Source organism: Eptesicus fuscus, chromosome 4, assembly GCF_027574615.1.
Source record: "Eptesicus fuscus isolate TK198812 chromosome 4, DD_ASM_mEF_20220401, whole genome shotgun sequence".
NCBI lineage: Eukaryota > Metazoa > Chordata > Mammalia > Chiroptera > Vespertilionidae > Eptesicus > Eptesicus fuscus.
This window is the reverse complement of record NC_072476.1, coordinates 103,816,517-103,836,491: the sequence shown is the minus strand read 5'-3', so window position 1 is coordinate 103,836,491 and position 19,975 is coordinate 103,816,517. Positions and strand designations below refer to the sequence as shown.

At 43.2% G+C, this 19,975-nt stretch overlaps 1 protein-coding gene across 6 annotated transcripts in view; it reads left to right on the top strand.

Annotated features, from left to right (window-relative positions):
* GHR (growth hormone receptor) overlaps positions 1-13,957 on the top strand; it is a 213,743-nt gene extending 199,786 nt beyond the window's left edge. For 4 of the 6 annotated variants that reach the window (XM_054715291.1, XM_054715288.1, XM_054715289.1 and 1 more), the window contains 4 exons: positions 911-1,076; positions 3,587-3,674; positions 10,593-10,662; positions 10,986-13,957. In XM_054715291.1, coding sequence (XP_054571266.1) covers positions 911-1,076; positions 3,587-3,674; positions 10,593-10,662; positions 10,986-11,954 — 1,293 coding nt within the window. In that variant the 3' untranslated portion in view covers positions 11,955-13,957. Of the gene's footprint in view, positions 1-910; positions 1,077-3,586; positions 3,679-4,156; positions 4,596-7,340; positions 7,490-10,592; positions 10,663-10,985 lie in introns of those variants that run through there. The other 2 variants (XM_054715293.1, XM_054715292.1) reach the window with 2 other exon arrangements.
* Positions 13,958-19,975: the final 6,018 nt, after the last annotated feature.

Sequence of the window (19,975 nt, the reverse complement as noted above, 5' to 3'; positions counted from 1 at the left end):
GGAAAAAGAACATTCTGGCCTTAAGGCTTATGGGACCCTGGTGTTAATTACCAAGCACTCCTGTGGCTTTTCTTTGCAGATTTTGAATAGCACATTATTTGGGAGTGGCTTTGAACCTTCTAGAACATGCGGATTCTATATGTAATTGCTTTTACTAGAATTATTTGAAAGTTCAATTAAGCCCTAGCCAGTTTGGCTCAATGGCTAGAGCATTGGCCTGTTGACTGAAGGGTTCTGGGTTCGATTCTGGTCAAGGGCATGTACTTTGGTTGCAGGCTCCATCCCTGGCCCTGGTTGGGGAGCATACAGGAGGCAACCAATCGATGATGTGTCTCTCTCACATTGATGTATCTCTCTCTGTGTGTCTCTCCTCCTCTCTTCCACGCTTTCTAAAATCAATGGGAACATATCCTTGGGTGAGGATTAACAAAAAAAAGAGAAAGTTCAATTAAGACAACTATAATTTTCCTAGGACCCCTTCCAATTCTTTGATCATATGAATGACTACCCAGAATTTCCAAAGGATGACTATGATTTGTTTTTGTGTTCTTATGTTTTCATACAAAACTGTGATATCACAAAGGGTAGGCAAACATACCTGTAATCTTCTTTATAGTTCTGTCATTTTCCATAATAATTTTATTATGCTTTGATCTTAGGATATGTGACAGCCTATTCTACATAAGTATCAAATCTCTGTGTTTATACCAAAATAAGTTTGAGGCCTGTTGTCCATAGAACAAATGATTCTTTGTAAAGTTATTTGCCTTGATCTTTCTTTAAATAGCAACCACCCAGTGCATTTTCAAAATATTACCTATTTTACAGATGAATACGGATGAAACTTGCAGAGTTTATTGCATTGTGTGTTGACTGTCTAACCAATACATCTTATGTTTTGTCTTGAAAGATGGACCCTGTGTTGTCAACATCCGTTCCAGTGTACTCACTGAGACTGGATAAAGAGTATGAAGTGCGCGTGAGATGCAGACAACGAAACTCAGAAAAGTATGGCGAGTTCAGTGAGGTACTCTATGTGACACTTCCTCAGATGAGCCCAGTGCCCTGTGAAGAAGGTAAAAATGAAAGATTAAAGTGGCAGCCACCATGGCTTTCGTCGATCTATAGTGATGCATTCGCTGAGCTGTGTTAGGATGTTGTCCAAATCAAGATACATTAGCAGCTAATGTTGGGGTGACCTCAAGCTCACTCTCTAGAGCAGGTATAACCCATTAAAAAGCAGGACGATTTAGTGTTTGAATCCTTTAATTCAGGAAAAGTTGTGGGATAGGTGCAAGTTGTAGAGAGGGGAAGGTGTTAATGAGGGTTATCTCCAGATATCAGAATTTCAGGTGATTCTATAATTCTAAAATTTGCTACAGTGAGTTGTTTGCATTTGTAATCAGAAAAAAAAAAAAAGTTTTCAAATACATAATGAGAAATTCTGCATCTCTAAAGTAGATGCACGACGTGGCATCTAAGAGGAAGCCGAATACTGAGTCAGCGCAGGTAGTCAAATGCAGGTGCTGTTTGATGTTAGAAAGTTCGAGTGTGGCTTTTACCTGGAGAAGTCTTTTTTTTATTATTATTGTTTAAAGTATTACATATAGTAGTACATATATCTCCTTTTTTCCCCCATACCTGGAGAAGTCTTAATGAGTAGTGGCCAGTTATGCCTGAGAATGGCCTGGAACATCTGTAGATCATGTACAAGAGAAATACAAAGATAATGAAAGTTTAAAGACATGAAGCCTATAAATTCATAATAAGAGAATTCAAGTGTTGGCATACAGAAATCAAGAAGGCTGCTTGATATTAAGTGTATAAAATGTTATCACTCCTGAATGAGAATGGGCTATAGCTCATGTCCATTAAGGACAAGGTTTACGGGCCATGAGAGGAGCTAAGGTTTGTTAAAGAATAATCACAGGCTACAGAGAAATGAAATGTGTATTTCTGCATTTACCGTATAGGTAGAATCCATGATACTAAATAACGCTTGAGTCAAAATGTCTATAACTCCATTTTTTTTTTAAGCTCTATTTAATAGGCTTGCTGTTTCAAACAATTTGATATGATGAAATTCTGGTTTATAAAGCACACTTGCCACACTCGCTTTAAGCTTATTGTGATTGCATTTCATTCGATTAACATAGATTATTTTAACTGTCTTCTTCTTCCATGTTAAAAAAAAAAAGAAGAAAACAAAGCACCAGCTTTATGTTATGTTCCTGAACATGTCATTGATATAAAACTAAAAATGCCACCAGACACAAGTGGTGTTCTCTTTCCCACTGGTTCTCCATAACACCCATAATATCTCCCTGAGCGATTTTAATAAGTAAACAAGAACATTAAAATAAGGAAAGCATATCCTATATAATAAAAGGCTAATATGCAAATTGTCCCCTCGATCAGGAGTTTGACCAGGGGGTGGGGACGGCTGGCCAACCGCCTGTGGCCCTTCCCCCCAGCTATCCCACCCTGATCAGGGGCGGAGCTGGCCAGCCAACTGCCCATGGCCCCTCCCCCTGGTTAGCCCAGCCTGATCAGCCCCGATCAGGGTGGGCCGGCTAGACACTGCCTGTGCATGAATTCATGCACCGGGCCTCTAGTTACAGTATAAAGGCCTCCTTTTAATAAGGCAACATTAAAGTACCACCTGCCCTTTTTAATTAAAACGCAGCAAACCTCCGCCAGTGCAGTAAGAAGGCTGGGAACCAGCTGCAAGCACTTGTTTTTAAGGAATCAAATAGAAATTGTACAAACCGATTTCCCGAAATCTGCTACAGAGTTTATGAAAATCTGAAGGAGGGAGCCCCCGTAGTGATCTCCTGTCCAAGGAGTTTTTGAAGCTGTGAAATGATTAGCTCTGCAAGTCTAAAAAGTTTCCTTTGTGGTTCAAACATAAAAACTCTGCCCGGCCAGTGTGGCTCAGTGGTTGAGCATCAACCTATGAATCAGGAGGTCACAGTTCGATTCCCGATCAGGGCACATGTCCAAGTTGTGGGCTCAGACCCCAGAAGGGTGTGTGCAGGAGGCAGCCCATCTGTGCTTCTCTGTCATCATTGATGTTTCTCTCTCCCCTTCCCTTCCTCTATGAAATCAATAAAAATATTAAGAATAAAATAAATAAATAAAAACTCTGTCCCCATCTTTCTGATGCATCCTCAGTCTGGAGGATAAAAACTCTCACCACACCTTTTAAAAAAGGAACCAAGTAGATGGTATTGAAGTAAAGTCCCATGTTGCTCAGCAGCCCTGTTTGCTAGAGCTGAAGCCTCCAGTGACACCCCTGAACATATAAGACACATACAGCAGTTTTTCCTTATAACATGGACTATGCTTAAGCTGTGTGCTGTTCATTTTGATTTTTTTTAATGTGAAAGGATTTCAAGACATGTTCTTGGAACAGAACAGACCTCTATTCTAAATTGCTGTGTTCTGTTTTCAGTGGTTATCAGTGAAATCACTGACTACTAACGAATACAAATTAGGGAATATGTTTATGTGAAAAAAGAAAGTGCAATGTCAACTTCAGCTCTTGGTAATTCTGTGAGTGAGATATTGTTCTCCTGTGTTTCAGATTTCCAGTTTCCGTGGTTCTTAATTATTATTTTTGGAATGTTTGGGCTGACGGTGATATTTTTATTCATGTTTTCTAAGCAGCAGAGGTAGGTGTGACATAGTCTGCCTTCATGTTTCTCCCAGTTGTTTGGATTTCCATGTGTTTTTCCATTCGTTATTTGGTGTGTTTTCTTTTGCAAATCATGAGTGAAAATCGTAATTAACCCAAGAAAATGTCACCTCCAGTTATATATTTACCACTTGGATGTGTGCGTCAGAGAGGGTTCGCAGGTTGGCCTTCTCTCTGGGACGTTGTGTAGGACATGGAGAGGCTAGGGGCTGCGCACCTGGCTATGCGCCTCCTAACAAGGCTGTTTCTCAGAGCCGCCTCCTCACCTCTTCACAGTCCTGAACAAGGTCACACATTCGCACAAGACCGTCGGGAGCTCTGTGCCTTTGGCTGAGCTTCACACTGTCCTAATCTGATGTACAAGCAAATTGAAGTGGCAAACTAAAGCCACCGAGATAAACTAATCTAATACACCCTTGGCAATTTCAAGTAATTTCAAGTTTTATTTAAATTATTTAGATTCTGCCCTGGCCAGTTTGGCTCAGTGGATAGAGAGTCAACCTGCGTACTGAAGGGTCCCAGGTTCGATTCCGGTCTAGGGCATGTACCTGGCTTGTGGACTCAATCTCCAGTGGCGGGCATGCAGGAGGCAGCTGATCAATGATTCTCTCTCATCATTGATGTTTCTATCTCTTTCTCCCTTCCTCTCTGAAATCAATAAAAATATTTTTTAAAAAAACTTCTAAATTATTTGGATACTTAGGATTTGCAATTTCAAATGCATGTGTCAACATAGCTTAAATTCTAAGTTTTTCTAAGGAGAGTCCTGTCTGTGTTCTCTGGGAGGTAAAAGACTCGGGTTCCAAATGTTATTCTGCCACTGTGTTTGACCTGGGTGATCCCTTAACCTCTCTGGGTCTTCATGTTCTCATGGGTATTATGTTCAATTTTGTGACCATTAAATTTCCCTGGCGTTGTAAGATCTGTAATTCTATGTTTCTCCCTGAAAGAAACTCGGTGCAGACTTCAAGAAATTTTCATACAACATAGAGGAAAAATTGTTGATCCTGATTGCCAGTTTTCTTACATTTCGAATATTTTTAGAGTCCCATGAGTTAATCTAGCCCTTTCCCCTAGAACTAGGGTCACCAACACTCCCAGTTTGCCTGGGACTTGCCTATTCTTAGCACTAGAAGTCCAGTGTCCCGAGAAATCCCTGAGTTCCAGACAAACCGAGACGGTCAGTCACCCCACCCAGAACAGCAGTCAAGTTCCCCAGGACAAGCCAAGGGGCATCTTCAAATCAAAAATGCAGTCTCTGTGAAGATACGTAAAAGCTTTCTAATTTGATGTTTGAAGTTGTATGGATGGCATTTGTCAACATCCAAAAAGAACGGGAGTCGCAGGAAGAATGCTCAGCATCTGGAGTTCTGGAGTGAGCCTTCCAGGTCTCTAGCAGGCGTCCTCAAACTACGGCCCACGGGCCACATGTGGGTGTTTTTGCCTTTTTTTTTTTTTTTTACTTCAAAATAAGATATGTGCGTGTGCATAGGAATTTGTTCATAGTTTTTTTTAAACTATAGTCCGGCCCTCCCAACGGTCTGAGGGACAGTGAACTGGCCCCCTGCTTAAAAGGTTTGAGGACCCCTGCTAGGGGAATCTGAAAGGGTTCCTGTTGGAGAGTGGCATCTCCAGCTTTACAATGTCAGCCGATGGGGAAGCAAAATTCTCACTGCAGACGTTCATTTTGCACCTCACTTCCTAGCAACATGTCCTTTTACAAACACAACTGTTACTTCTTTGGGGGAAAATAGGAAAAGAATAAATACCTTTTTTAAAATATATCTTATTGATTTCAGAGAGGAAGGGAGAGGGAGAGAGAGATAGAAACATCAGTGATGAGAAGAATCATTGATTGGCTGCCCCCTGCACACCCCACACTGGGGATCGAGCCCACAACACGGGCATGTGCCCTGACCAGGAATCAAACCGTGACCTCCTGGTTCATAGGTCGATGCTCAACCACTGAGTCATACCAGCTGGGCTAAATACATTTTTAGACCTTTAAGTAATGTATATGTTTAATTAATACCAACAACAAAGGAGTCAAATTATTTTGTTGATTAATTTTAATTCATTGATCTGTACAGTTAAAGGGCTAGTTTATACGGAACTGCAGCCGATAAAACCCTGATGTATATAAAGTAATTTCCTCTTGACATTAGCTGTCGATGTTGAGTCATTGTGAAAGCTAAATAAATGTTAGGTAGTTTAAGTATATTAGCTAATAATATTTCAAAGAAAAAATAACACTCTCCAAAAATAGGATTTCAGCCCTAACAGGTTTGGCCCAGGGGCTAGAGTGTCGCCCTGCGGACTGATGGGTCCTAGGTTCCATTCTGGTCAAGGGCACATGCTGAGTTTCGGGCTCGATCCCCATTAGGGGGCGTGCAGGAGGCAGCCAATCAATGATTCTCTCTCATTGATGTTTCTATCTTTCCCTCTCCCTTCCTCTCTAAAATCAATAAAAATATTTTTTTTAAAAATAGGATTTCAAAGAAAGTATATTAACCTCTGTCAGAAGAGTGTTTTCTATGAATGATGAAGTTCTTAACTATAAAGTTTGGTCAAAACCATCAAATTGTAACAGTTTTAGAAATGGTTTTGTACTTCCAGATTTCCTGTGCTAAAGTAAGTGCTTTGCAGAAAAGAATTACATGTTTTCTTTCATTTGCCCATAAAATCCTTATCGTCATCTAAATTTCCATGATTTAATGAAAGTAGGAAATGGTAGACCACATTTGTCAGCAGGTGTGGAAAGAACATGTAGTTCTAGCAATTAAAATAGTGATTAGACTGAGGTGCCCTGTGAGCCGTCCCAGAGCCTTGGGCTGGGAGGCGCTTCAGGTCCTCCGTGTCTTTGCTTGAAGTTTTGAGTCCCCTCCTCCTTTTTTAAGTCCGGATAACTGAGTCCACGCTCGCAAAACTTGAACTGTACCTTGGATTTCAGTAAGAGGATAGCAAAGTCACAACATAGCTTCATGCCAAGGTCACCTCCATTGTAGACTCTGTGGTTCCCAGCATACGACTCGCCCCCAGCCTTGGAGCTGTTACTAATCAGGAAAGAAAGAACGGCATCAGCGTGAAACAGCAGGGCAAACAGAAAGCCGCAGTCAACCTGCCGACCCATGTTTTGTTACTTGATGTTGTTTTGATTTTGAAAGTAAAGATTTTCCTACAGAGTGTTTTACCAAAAAATATGGAATTTTCACATAGAAATTCATGTTTCCAGATTGTCTTTAAAAACGAAAAGATCGCCGAAACCGGTTTGGCTCAGTGGATAGAGCGTCGGCCTGCGGACTCAAGGGTCCTGGGTTCGATTCCGGTCAAGGCATGTGCTTTGGTTGCGGGCACATCCCCAGTGGGGGGTGTGCAGGAGGCAGCTGATCGATGTTTCTCTCTCATCGATGTTTCTGGCTCTCTATCCCTCTCTCTTCCTCTCTGTAAAGAATCAATAAAATATATTAAAAAAAAAAACAAAAAACGAAAAGATCTAGGGAGACTGGGTTGATGGGACCCTCTGGCAGCATACACCGAAGCAGGGCCCGGCCGTCCCATTGGGGTAGGGCATGCATTCTCTGGTTTGTCGCCATGCCCATCTCTTCCTGTGGCATTCCCACTGTCTTGTTTCATTCACAGGTAGGACACTCTGTGACATCCTGGGCCACAGGATTGGGCACCCTGGCATCAGGTCAACCGCAGCACCTAGAAAGCTAACTGCCAACACGTGCTTCAACGTGTCAGCCTCTTCACAAAAGGGGGGCACGCATAAAAACCAAGCACTGATACATGGGGAGGGGTTCGGGATGGGAATGGGGGGGTGAGGACAATTATGTGATACCATAATCAATAAAGAAATAAAATAAAATAAAATAAAATAAAATAAAATAAAATAAAATAAAAACAAGCACTGGACATTTGGAACTCTTTGCTTCCTCTGATTAGGGTTATGGTATGTTTCTGTATGTTCCAAACATTGGAAACATCCATTTAGAGATGCAGAACCGAACAAGAGTGGCACCTCAGGGGCAAAGGCCGGGTTGTGCCGGGTGATTTAGATTTGAGCCCAGCTGTGCCAAATATTAGTGCATGACTTGAACACCTGCCCTAAACCCCTCAGTCTCTCCATAGAATGCCTCCTCCCTCCCTGGGAGTTGTAAGGACTGCATGGAATGTTCAGTTTTATAAAGTGCTGAATGCTGAGTGTCCAGGCATTCTCTCCGGGTCGTGCAGTCTCTGTCATAGCCAATGCAGCCATAGATAGTATGAAAACTGATGAATATGACTATGTTCCAGTAAAACTTTATTTATAAAAACAGAGGGCATCCAAAACCGGTTTGGCTCAGTGGATAGAGCGTCGGCCTGCGGACTCAAGGGTCCCAGGTTCGATTCCGGTCAAGGGCATGTACTTTGGTTGCGGGCACATCCCCAGTAGGGGTTGTGCAAGAGGCAGCTGATCGATGTTTCTAACACTCTATCCCTCTCTCTTCCTCTCTGTAAAAAATCAATAAAATATATTTTTAAAAAAACAGAGGGCATATGGCGATGGAAGATGATTTAACTTTGGGTGGGGGGCACACAGTGCAATATGCAGATCTCATAACAGAAATCTACACTGAAACTTGGTGATCCTATTAACCAACATCATCCCAATAAATGTAATGTTTTTAAAAACTATAAAGAAAACAGAAAAACAAAGCAGACTAGGTTCACCCACAGGCCATAACTTGCCGACCCATGGTTTAGTGCAAGATGTATCCATCAGTACCTGCTTTATCAGAGGCATTCAAAACATTATCATTAACAATTTATATTGTTTCTTTATCTTGTAGTCATCAGTAACAGTTTGCTTTAATACTTGCCCCACTGAGTAACCCTAATGGAGGCTAGTCAAAACAACTAGTAAAATGGAATTTGGTTTATCCCTTCAGTTAGGTTTAAAAAAAAACAAAAAAAAACAATGGAAATATTCAGAAAAGGAGCTCCTTGTGGAATAGACTAAACTGTCCATTCACATTTGAAAGATGAGATAGAGGGCCGAAAACCAGGACTCCAGGCTTTAGTAGAGGAGAAGGACCCTGCTGGGCTGCCTCGCAAAGGAAGAGAGCACATGTGCAGGAGTGAACACGCCTTTTGAGGGGAAGAATGGGAAGGGATGGGGCTTAGGGTACTCGGCATGCGCTGATTGGTAGTTCCATACAAGGCACATGATTAGGCACATGATTAGGTACTTAGGAATCAGGGGCTTAGGGTATTTGGCAGGTGCTGATTGCTGGTTCAATGTGCAGTCCATATAAGGTGCCTGGTTAGGTGCTCAGGAATGTCCAGGCCGCAGGTGCTGTTTACATCATACTCCGTCCATCAGTTGGGGGAAGGGAGGATCTATCAACATTGAGTGGAATATCAGCTGATAACCAAAGTCAGGTTGCCATTCCTGCCCAGTGGTAACATCTCTGACACTTAGTTTTTTTAAAAAAAAAAATAATAAAATGAGTTGGTTGGAATTTTTAATCTCCGAGCTTTATTCTAGAGCTACGATGTTGATTTTCAAACAAACTCTAGCCCTAGACAGTTCGGCTCAGTGGATAGAGCATTGGCCTGAGGACCGATAGGTTTTGGGTTTGATTCCAGTCAAGGATATGTACCTCAGTTGCAGGCTCCTCCCCGGCCCAGCCCCTGGTCAGGAGGCAACCAATCGATGTGTTTATCTCACATCAGTATTTTTCTCTGTCTTTCCCTCTCTCTAAAAAATCAATGGAAAAATATCTTAGGGTAAGGATTAAAAAAAACAAAAAGAAAAAATAACTCCAGTTACACTAGTAACAAAACAGATAAATGATTTATTCAAATTTACTTAAGAAATGTTTGTTGAGCATCACCTATGTGCCAAGAATAGTCCTAAGTGCCAGTGATACAATAAGGCACAAAACAGGCAGCATAGATAATGGCATGAATCATGGTAAAAAAATAATTTAAATATCTGGGACAGAAAATTTAAACTGCTTCATGGAATTGTGTATGTAAATCAATACAGACTAGTTAGAAATAGTCCAAATGTAGTCTGTCCCAACTGAAATGAGCCCTGCAGTGACACTGTGGCTAATGAGGTCATCTTACATAATCTCATAATTGACGTGAGTCCACCCTAATTTGGCTCCATGTGGATTGGCGATCCCTTCCTTCCTTCTTTCCTTCCTTCCTGCCTCCCTCCCCCTCTGCCTCTCTCCCTGTCTCCCTCCCTCTCTCTGTCCCTGCCTGCCTTTTCTCTGCAAATTACTGGTGTGAAGTGCTTTAACATTACCTTTCTTATAACTGAAATGGAAATTGGCTTTAGATGGAATCAAATTTCTCACTCCCAAATACTAATGCTGGCTGTCAATAAAAGGCATTAAGAAAAAAAAAAGATTACAGGAAAGCCATGTTTTATTTTTTCTTTTATATTTATTTTATTGGTGTTTTTTTTTTACAGAGAGGAAGGGAGAGGGATAGAGAGTTAGAAACATCGATGAGAGAGAAACATCGGTCAGCTGCCTCCTGCACACTCCCTACTGGGGATGTGCCCACAACCAAGTTACATGCCCTTGACTGGAATCGAACCTGGGACCCTTGAGTCCGCAGGCTGACGCTCTATCCACTGAGCCAAACCGGTTAGGGCAATTTAAATTGACTTCAGATAGGGGCTTTTTGTTGTTATTGTTTTGTTCTTTTGTTCTTCTATAGGTTTTCCTCTTTATTTTCTGCTTAATATTTTCATGCTCTTTCTCATGTTCCACTTATAAAGGAGTAGGATATTTGAATAAGTAATAGCACTGCCACTGTTTTATTTCTATCTTTTGAAATAAGAGAAGGTACAACTTTTAAGATATATCACACCAAAATTTTAATTGTCTTCAAGGATTAAGATGCTGATTCTGCCCCCAGTTCCAGTTCCAAAGATTAAAGGAATTGATCCAGGTCTCTTCAAGGTAATTAATAAATTATCTAAGTTATAGATAACACTAATTGCATTATCTGTAAAACATTGTCTTGTGTTGAGAGCTTTTGCAAGCTACATGTAACACATTCCATTTTTTGTACCTCTTCTGAAGAAAAAAAAATTTTAATATTACATCTTCTAAAATTATGTCTTGTATATTTAAAAGTTCTTCACTAGTATGTATTTTTATTATGTGGTTCTGTTACTAATGCCTTTATTATAGCCATAATTATTCTCTTAATGTTATTTGTTAACACACTTAACCACTGTGAGTTTCTTTTCATAGATCTTCATTTCCTTTCTGTTCCTTAGGAAGGAAAGTTAGAAGAGGTGAACACAATCTTAGCCATCCATGACAACTACAAGCCTGAGTTCTACAATGATGACTCCTGGGTTGAATTCATTGAGCTAGACATTGACGACCCTGATGAGAAGACTGAAGGGTCGGACACAGACAGACTCCTCAGCCATGACCATGAGAAACTACTTAACATCCTGGGGGCGAAGGATGACGACTCCGGCCGTACCAGCTGTTATGACCCTGACATTCTGGAGGCTGATCTCCATGCCAGTGACGTGGGTGACGCTACCTCAGAGGTTGCTCAGCCACAGAGGTTAAAAGGGGAAGCAGATCTCTTGTGCCTTGACATGAAGAATCAAAACAACCCACCTTGTAGGGATGCGCCCCCTGCGGCTCAGGAGCCCGGTGTTCTCCTGGCAGAGGAAAGCAAAGCAAGACCACTTCTTCTCGGTGACACCGAGGCAACGCACCACGCTGCCCACGCTCCGCTCCACAGTCCGAGTCCACTGGCCAACATTGACTTTTACGCCCAGGTGAGCGACATCACACCGGCAGGGAGTGTGGTCCTGTCCCCGGGCCAGAAGAGTAAGGCAGGGACAGCCCAGGGCGACGCGCACCCAGAGGTGGTCCCCTGCCAAGCCAACTTCATCACGGACAGCGCCTACTTCTGCGAGGCAGACGCCAAAAAGTGCATCCCGGTGGCCCCTCACGTGGAGGTGGCAGCGCGTGGAGAGCCAAGCTTTAACCAGGAAGACATTTACATCACCACGGAAAGCCTTACCACTACTGCCCGGAGGTCTGGGACAGCGGGGCCGGCCCCAGGCCCGGCGATGCCCGTCCCTGACTATACCTCCATCCATCTAGTCCAGTCTCCGCAGGGCCTGGTCCTCAACGCCACTGCCTTGCCCCGGCCCGACAAGGAGTTCCTCTCGGCGTGCGGCTATGTGAGCACAGACCAGCTCAACAACATCATGCCGTAGCCTTTGATTTCCCCCGAGCTAAGTATTTCATGGCCAAGAGAGGGCCGGGGCATAAATGCTTAAACCAAAACCATGTTTAAAGCTTCTGGGGCGGTGGGGGGGTTCCGGGGGGGGAGAGTGTGGATTCTAAATGCCTTTTCCTGAAATGTTGAAACGTGATATTAAAAAAAGAAGAAGAAAAACACTTAATGAGATAGATATTCCCCTTGTGAATTGTAAATACTTCTCAAGATTCGTCTCCAAGACTGTTTCGTGGCAGTGATCGTCTTGTTGTTGTGGGTGTTCATTCTGTGATGCTGAGCTTCGAGTGGCTGTGTCGTTTAATGTCACGTGAATCATGCTTGCTTTTGAAAAAGTGACAAATCAGGTGGCTTCTGCAGTTCGGGAAACTCGAATGCGAATGAAAGCACAGGCTACCTTTTTTACATGATTGGGAGCTAACATTATAAGTAAGAGAACAAAAAAAGATAGTTTGGATATGGAAATTTTATTTTGACATAAAACTGATGAAGATATTTTTAGTAATTTACACTTCAAGCATGGCTGTTTTTTACGACACTGCCCGCTGTGTCCTGAAGGTCACGGGGACCCATCTGAAGAATGTAGCGGCTACAGTCTGAAGCCGACCCAATGCTTTGGTCCACGCACCTAATGAAAACAAATCGACAAGTCCGTTTCTTTACCAAGCCCTTTTGATACCTCCCCAAACTCCTTGAACACTTCTACAGTGATTGCAGTTACCCACGTGATGGGAACATGCTGGTCTTCGCTGAATTTTTAAACAAATACGTGTTCCTGTAGAAAACTTGAAAATGTTTGCACAGGCCACCTTACCGTGAACCAAAAAAAAACACAAACAAACAGAAACCCCTCCCTTTCCCAAATTCCGGTTCGTGTCGGAGCACTCCGTAGTAGAAGTAGGACTTAGAGCCGGTCCACACCGAGGAGGGGGAAGAAAACCCTAGCATCTGGGCAGCGGGCTGCCCTCAGGCACAGCTGGGTTTTCGTCCCCGGGTACCTACGAAGGGAAGAGGTACGGGAAGCACTTTGTAAGTCGAAGCAGGTCGCAATGAAGCCCACCGCATCCTGGGGTGAGAAGTGTGAGAAATAGGTGTTTGTTTCACAGACGATAGCCAGACACATCCTCATTATTTATGTGAACGAGAAACAAGGTGTTAAATCCCCACAGAGAACCCCCAGCTTATTCGAGCCAAACGCAGAAACCGCCTTCCTCACCAAACCTCGTGTAGGATTAATTTAAAATAGTAAAAGAAGTTTCATCGTTTTAATTTCCCCTCTGAGTGCAGTGATTGGCCTCCTAGCAGGGTGTCTGAAGAAAAGCAAGGGGCCTGAGTAATTTCTGAATTATTGTTCAGTCCCTTAGTAGCCTAAACATCATTCTTAGGAGCACTGGGATGGCTCTCTCAAAACGTTTATAAAAAAGAGAAGGATCTTATCGCAATGAAGAATACTTCTCACTTTAAGTATTTTTTTAAAAGGTGAATAAAACTTTAAAGTTAGCTTTAACTTCAGTAGTATTTGCCATTTAGCTCGGACCTTTTTAGGAAATAGCCTAATGGTTGGTAATTTTAAATTCCCTCTTTCTCGCAAGGACAGTGAAAAGCTGGAATTGGGTGTTTAAAGTTCAACATGTTACTTTGTAATAGATGTTTCATAGATTTTTCTGCTACCTTGCTGCTATGGTTTTCGATAAGAGCTACATAATTTAGTTTCATATAAATTTCATGGACGTAGAACCTAATTCAACTTAAAACTGTGTGTTTGGGAAAACTATCTTGCTATTTCACAATAGGCTGACAACATTTCTATCGCCAAAAATAGCTAAATACCTCAATCAGTCTCAGAATGTCGTTTTGGTACTTTGCTGGCCACACAAGCCATTATTCACTAGTATGACTAGTTGTGTCCTGCAGTTTATATTTAACTTTCTTTATGTCTGTGGATTATTTTCCTTCAAAGTTGAATAAATTTATTTTCTTGGATTCGTGATGGTATGCTTCTCTTGTCGGCCCCACATGAAAAGCGTCCTTACCCAGGCTGCACACTGCGAGTTCTCATTGCAAGGGGCTCTGAGCATGGTTGGTTTAAAGACATTGGCGCCAGGATGGTGCTGTTCAGTGGTTAGCACCAACCCATGAACCTGGAGGTCAGGGTTCAATTCCCGGTCAGGGCTCCATGCCCAATAGGGACTGTGCAGGAGGCAGCCGATGGATGATTCTCATCATTGATGTTTCTCTCTCTCTCTCTCCCTTTCTCTGAAATCAACAAAAAACATATTTTAAGACAATAAAAAGTAAGACACATTAGGGGATTTTTGTTCTGTGCTGGATATATCGCTGCAGAGGAGGCAGCTCTGGCCTCTCTCTCTGTGTGAGGGATCAGGAACCCCACTCGAACATGCTGGCCTGCGGGTCTATACCCTTGGGGGCTCCCAGAGCCATGTGTGGGTCATTACGGTTTGCATGATGTGTGTGAGTGTGAGCAGAGAGTGGCGCGTGAGCCTGTCGCCCGCAGAAGGAAATCAGCTCTCCCAGACCAGTCACACATCAACTACCTGTCACCAGGGGAAGCAGACAGAAGTCCGGCCGGAGGGAGGCGCGAGGCAGGAGGGCAGGAGCCTGAGAGCAGTGGAGGCAGGAGGCTGGCTCCTCCCGGGAGGCACCAGGCGCTTCCTGCTAAGCCACAGCCCCGTCGTGCAGGCCAGGTCCTGGGGGCTGGAGTCTGGGATGGCTCTGAGAAGGCCGAGGAACAATCAGTCATTGCTTCAGCAAGTGGGGTGCAAGCTGCCATGACTTTTTACAACCGCAGAGGGTTTGCATTCCATACAGGAATAACGTTCTCTACCCGCTGCCTTTTGAGCCTCCGTTTCCTGCCTTCTCATTCAGAAAATGTCTCTTCTGCCACTGCGCGCTTGGAAATAAACATACCTGGGGGCCCGTCCCTTCCATGGACCGAAAAGGCACCATCCTTTCTGTTCCAGAAGGTTCATGTCACGTTGAAGAGGGTTACACAGGTGTTCCTGCGTTTAAACTTCTCCACACACGAACACCGAAATCTGTATGTTGCAATATTTCCTTAGGAACCTAGTTTTACACCAAAATACTAAGTGTCTTTTCATGTCACTAGATGTTCCTTAAATCCAAACTCAAGTTCCCACATCAAGTGCCCCATTGCCTTGGCAGGCTCCCTGTTTCAGAGCTGAGGGTGGAGGGCGCAGCTTCTGAAAAGGAACTCGAACTTCGCTGAACATTCAAGCTCTGCTCCCGTGGACATCGAGGAAGAGTATTATGTCACCTGTATTCCGTGGGCAATTGCTCGTGTTTAAAATGATCTCTGACTGGTAAATTACATGGGGATGGGGAGACGCTCTGAATACCTGGAGATACGCCATAGTTGGGACTTGAGTGTGGTGACTTGTAACTGAGCATGTCCCCTCTGGGGACCCTAGAAGCAATGCCTGTGGGGTTCCAACAAGAGCTGTTGGCTCCAATGAGACATAGAACTTCTAAGCCTGGGGGGGACTCCTTGAGTGCCCAATAGAACTCCTTCTTTGCACCAGAGCTGTCAGGCGGGGTGGAGGGGAAAGAAAACACTGGACAGCTGTATAAACAACCTGCGTGGACTGTTGCCATGACTACAGCTGTAGAGCAGAAAGCCTGGTGCTGCCCTGTGCCGCCTCCTTCCTGTCCTGCATCCTCCTGAGTAGACTGGGGCCATCTGTGGTCTGTGGTCGTCTGGGGGATGTTTACTTGAACGTAAGGAGACCCCCCTGTGGATATAGCAGGAGACACGGCCGCTCCTTGAACAAAGTGTGTGCCCTCCCATCTCTGTCCTTGCTCATGCCCCACCCCCACTCCCAACAGCTCCTGCTTACAGTCCCGCCTGTTGACATTCACCTCATCTTTCATGGCGCAGCCCAGAGGTCTCCTTCATGAAGCCCCCCTGATTCCCGCCAACCTTAAGGGATCAGTCCCTCCTCTGAACCACTCACTCTGATGTTAGCTCACCCAACAATGCCTAGGATGAGTCTGCTAACATGGATTCTGGGACATACCTGTTCCCTGAAATGTTCTTGAATGAGGGATTCTGTGATTGGCTAAGTTTGGAAAACACCCCAGACTACACTTCCCTCTGGGAGAGCCAGAGTGCCTGCTGACACTTTAAAGCTTCTACAGTTAAAAGAGAAGAAAAGAAAACACCTGCTTAAACTTAATATTATTTTCCCCATTTACTTAACAATGAAAAATACCGTAAAGGAGTACCCATTATTGTATCTATTCACACTTGGGAAAAACTGCTCTAATTAGACCAGTAGGCCTGGCCCAAAATAAAGTTACAATAAATTTCAGGTGAATGTGAATCTGAACCAAGTATCTTATGTGATACCATTAAACTGAGCTTTCACAATACAAGTTCCTCAAAAATGAAAAGCAAAAGGAAACAAAAACAAACTGGACTACATCAAACTAAAAAGTTTTTGCACAGTGAAGGAAACCACCAACAAAACGAAAAGACAACCCACTGAAGGGGAGAAGTGTTATGCCCAGAATTCGGGGTCCCCAAGAAAAACCACCAGGGAACCAAACGAGTCTGATGCAAAAGCAAAGAGTCTGTATTCAAGCTAGCTTGAGCTCAGTCCCACACGCGCGCACACACCGGCACAGCAGCGAGGTGGGGAGAGAGAGAGAGGAGGAGAGAGAGAGAGAGAGAGAGAGAGAGAGAGAGAGAGAGAGAGAGAGAGAGAACAAAGGCTTAAAAAGGGGGTCCAAAGCAGTAGGCGGGGGGAACGTTAGTGGCCCCATTGATTGGTCAGGGGGCAGGGGCAGGGTCTGGTTACACGGGGGATACTGTGCAGCTTGCCTAATTTGGACTGAGTCTACTTCTCTACATTCCTATTAGCAGGTTTATGCAACTGTTATATTCTCGCGGTTTTCTAAGAAAAAGGAGTCATATACATAGTTACACGGGATGGAGGGTACATTACATTTTGTGCTGTCCTGCTCTGCCCTTTCAAGAAGATATTGGCCAATGGTACAGCTAATAAAGGATTAATATCCAAAATATATTATAAGGAACTGATACAACTTAACACACAAAAAGAAACCAATTTGATTCTTTAAAAAAAATAGGCAGAGAACCCAAATAAACATTTCTCCAAAGATGACATATAAATGGCCAACAGACATATGAAAAGATGCTCAACTTCACTAATCATCACGGAAACATAAAAGCACACTGAGATGTCACCTCACACCTGTCAGAATGTCTATCATCAATAAATCAACAAATAACAAGTGTTGGCAAGGATGTGGAGAAAAGGGAACCCTTGTGCACTCTTGATGGGAATGCAAATTGGTGCAACCACTTTGGAAAGCAGTATGGAACTACCTCAAAAAATTAAAAATGGAACTGCCTTATGAACCAGAATTTCTTCTGGTTATTTAGCAAAGAAATTCAAAACACTCATTCAAAAAGATGGATGTACCCCCTATGTTTTTTGCAGCATTATTTACAATAGCCAAGCTATGGAAGCAACCCAAGTATCCATCGATAGATGAATGGATAAAGAAGATGTGGTACATATGTATATACAATGAAATATTACTGATCCATAAAAAAGAATGAAATCTTTCTATCTCTGACATGAATGGACCCAGAGGGTGTTATGCTAAGCGAAATAAGTCAGACAAAGACAAGTACTATCTGATTTCACTTATATTTGAAATCTAAAAACAGGAACAAACTTACAGAAACAGAGAACAAATTGATGCTTACCACATGGGAGGGCAGTTGGAGGACTGGGTGAAGAAGGTGAAGGAATTAAGATGTACAAATTGGCACTTGTAAAAATAGTCACAGGGATGTAATGTACAGTATAGGGAATATAGTTAACTAGAGGCCCACTGCATGGATTCATGCACTGGTGGGGTCCCTCGGCCTGGTCTGTGCCCTCTCACAATCTGGGACCCCTTGGGGGATGTCAGACTGCCGGTTTCAGCCCGATCCCTGCAGGTCAGGCTAAGGGACCCCACCGGTGCATGAATCCGTGCTGCAAGCTTCTAGTATGCATATAAGATCTTTGGTTAATCTCTTCCTGCCCTTCCCTTTTCCCCATTCCCTCTGAGATTCATCAGTCTGTTCCATGTTCCCATGCCTATGCATTAAGTGTCGGCCCCCTGGTGGTCAGTGCGCATCACAGCTAGTGGTCGAACAGTCCCTTAGACTTTTATATATATATATAGATAATATTGTAATGTATATAGTGCCAGGTGAGTACTAGACTTATCAGGGTGATCACTTCATAAGTTATAGAAATGTCTAATCACTATGTTGTACACCTAGTGAAACTAATATTGTGTCAGCTGTAAGGGAAATTTTTTAGTTATCTATAATAATAAAAGCATAATATGCAAATGGACCAAACAGCCAAACAGCAAAATGACCATCTGGACAACCACCCTATGACATGCACTGGCACCAGGCCAGCCAAGGAGGGTGCAATACGATTGGTCGGGGGGGCCCTACCATCACCCCATGATCGCCCCACAGAGGGAGGCCCAGGCCATCAGCTGGTGGGGCAATCAATGGGGGGGGCGGTGCTCCGCGATCGCCCCACAGAGGGAGGTCCAGGCCACCCTCTGCAGGACAATCTATCGGGGGCTCCATGGAACTGGGGAACTGGGGGGGTGTGGCAGCAGACATGGGCAGTGCCAGGCCAAGGCAGGTGCAGGGGGCGGGGGGTGTAGAGGGGCAGGGCTGCGAAGCCGGGGCTGTGAAGGCCTACCCTTGCACAAATTTCGGGCACTGCGCCTCTAGTAACAAATAAAATAAAAGGCAAAGCAAACTCAGTCTCTATCAGTGCACCGTTCATTCTGAACTCAGAGACTACGACACTGAGACATGCTTACTCGCTCTTCATGATGTGGAGGAAATTTGCTGTGAAGCTACAGAATATGTATCTGTTTCACCTGAACAAAAATAATATGGCCCTTACTGCTGTCTGCTGAGTTTTAAAAAATAAAATTACCCAGACGAAACTTCAAACCTAATGGATTTTTGCACAGTAGTCCCAGGAAGCAGTCTTTGTAGGGATATATAAAAAAGCAATTTTCTATTGATTTAAAAAAAAAAAAGTCTACATGATTGCTCCATGAGCATTAAGAGATGTTATCAGCATTTTCCGTAAGTATAAAATAATTTGTCAGGAAATTGTATGCACTTTGCCTTTCCCAATAGAGCTGCAGTCAAAAATCCAAAGTGGAACGATTCTTATTGTTAGCTTTCCTTTAGGTGGTACCATATGTTGAAAATGATTCACATAGGATTTTGATTTTATTAAAGCACTTTCATATCTATTTTTTTAAACATAACAAATCTGTGTTACAGGCAAGCTAGACATTACTGTTAACATTTTGCAGGAGAGAAAAATCAAAGCTCAGAAAACCTAAGAGATTCTCCAAGTGTTATTTAACTAGTAAGTGATGAAGCCAGGACAAAAACACAGACCTTCTGACTAGTCCAGTAGCCTAAGACCAATGTAAGTTATAACACTACTTGATGGAGGAAAGCTTCTGATCCTAGTCACAGTGTGGAGAAAATGGAGAATTGGTCATTTTATAATACCTATGGGTCCCAAGAATTACCTGCTAAAGATAAAAGGCTCTTTTTCTAATAAACATAACCTGTGGTGCGATAGTTCATGTTTAACAACCAGTTCTCCAGGAGAGGGGGCTGTGTCCAGATTTGCAACATTTGCCAATTTCCACAGTGTAAATACTCCCAAAGTGGCTGATTTTAAGCTATCAGTGTTTCCTCCCTTAACACAAAGTTGAGAAATGATTGTGCAATCAGCTCTCATAAGACTATATGAATGGCTCCAGCACACCACCGAATCTACACAGCCTTCTAATTCCGTCCAATAGATGACATTTTTTATAATGGCTAGTAGCACTTCTACCTAACATTAAGCACTTGCCATGTGCCAGACAAGTTCTAAGCAC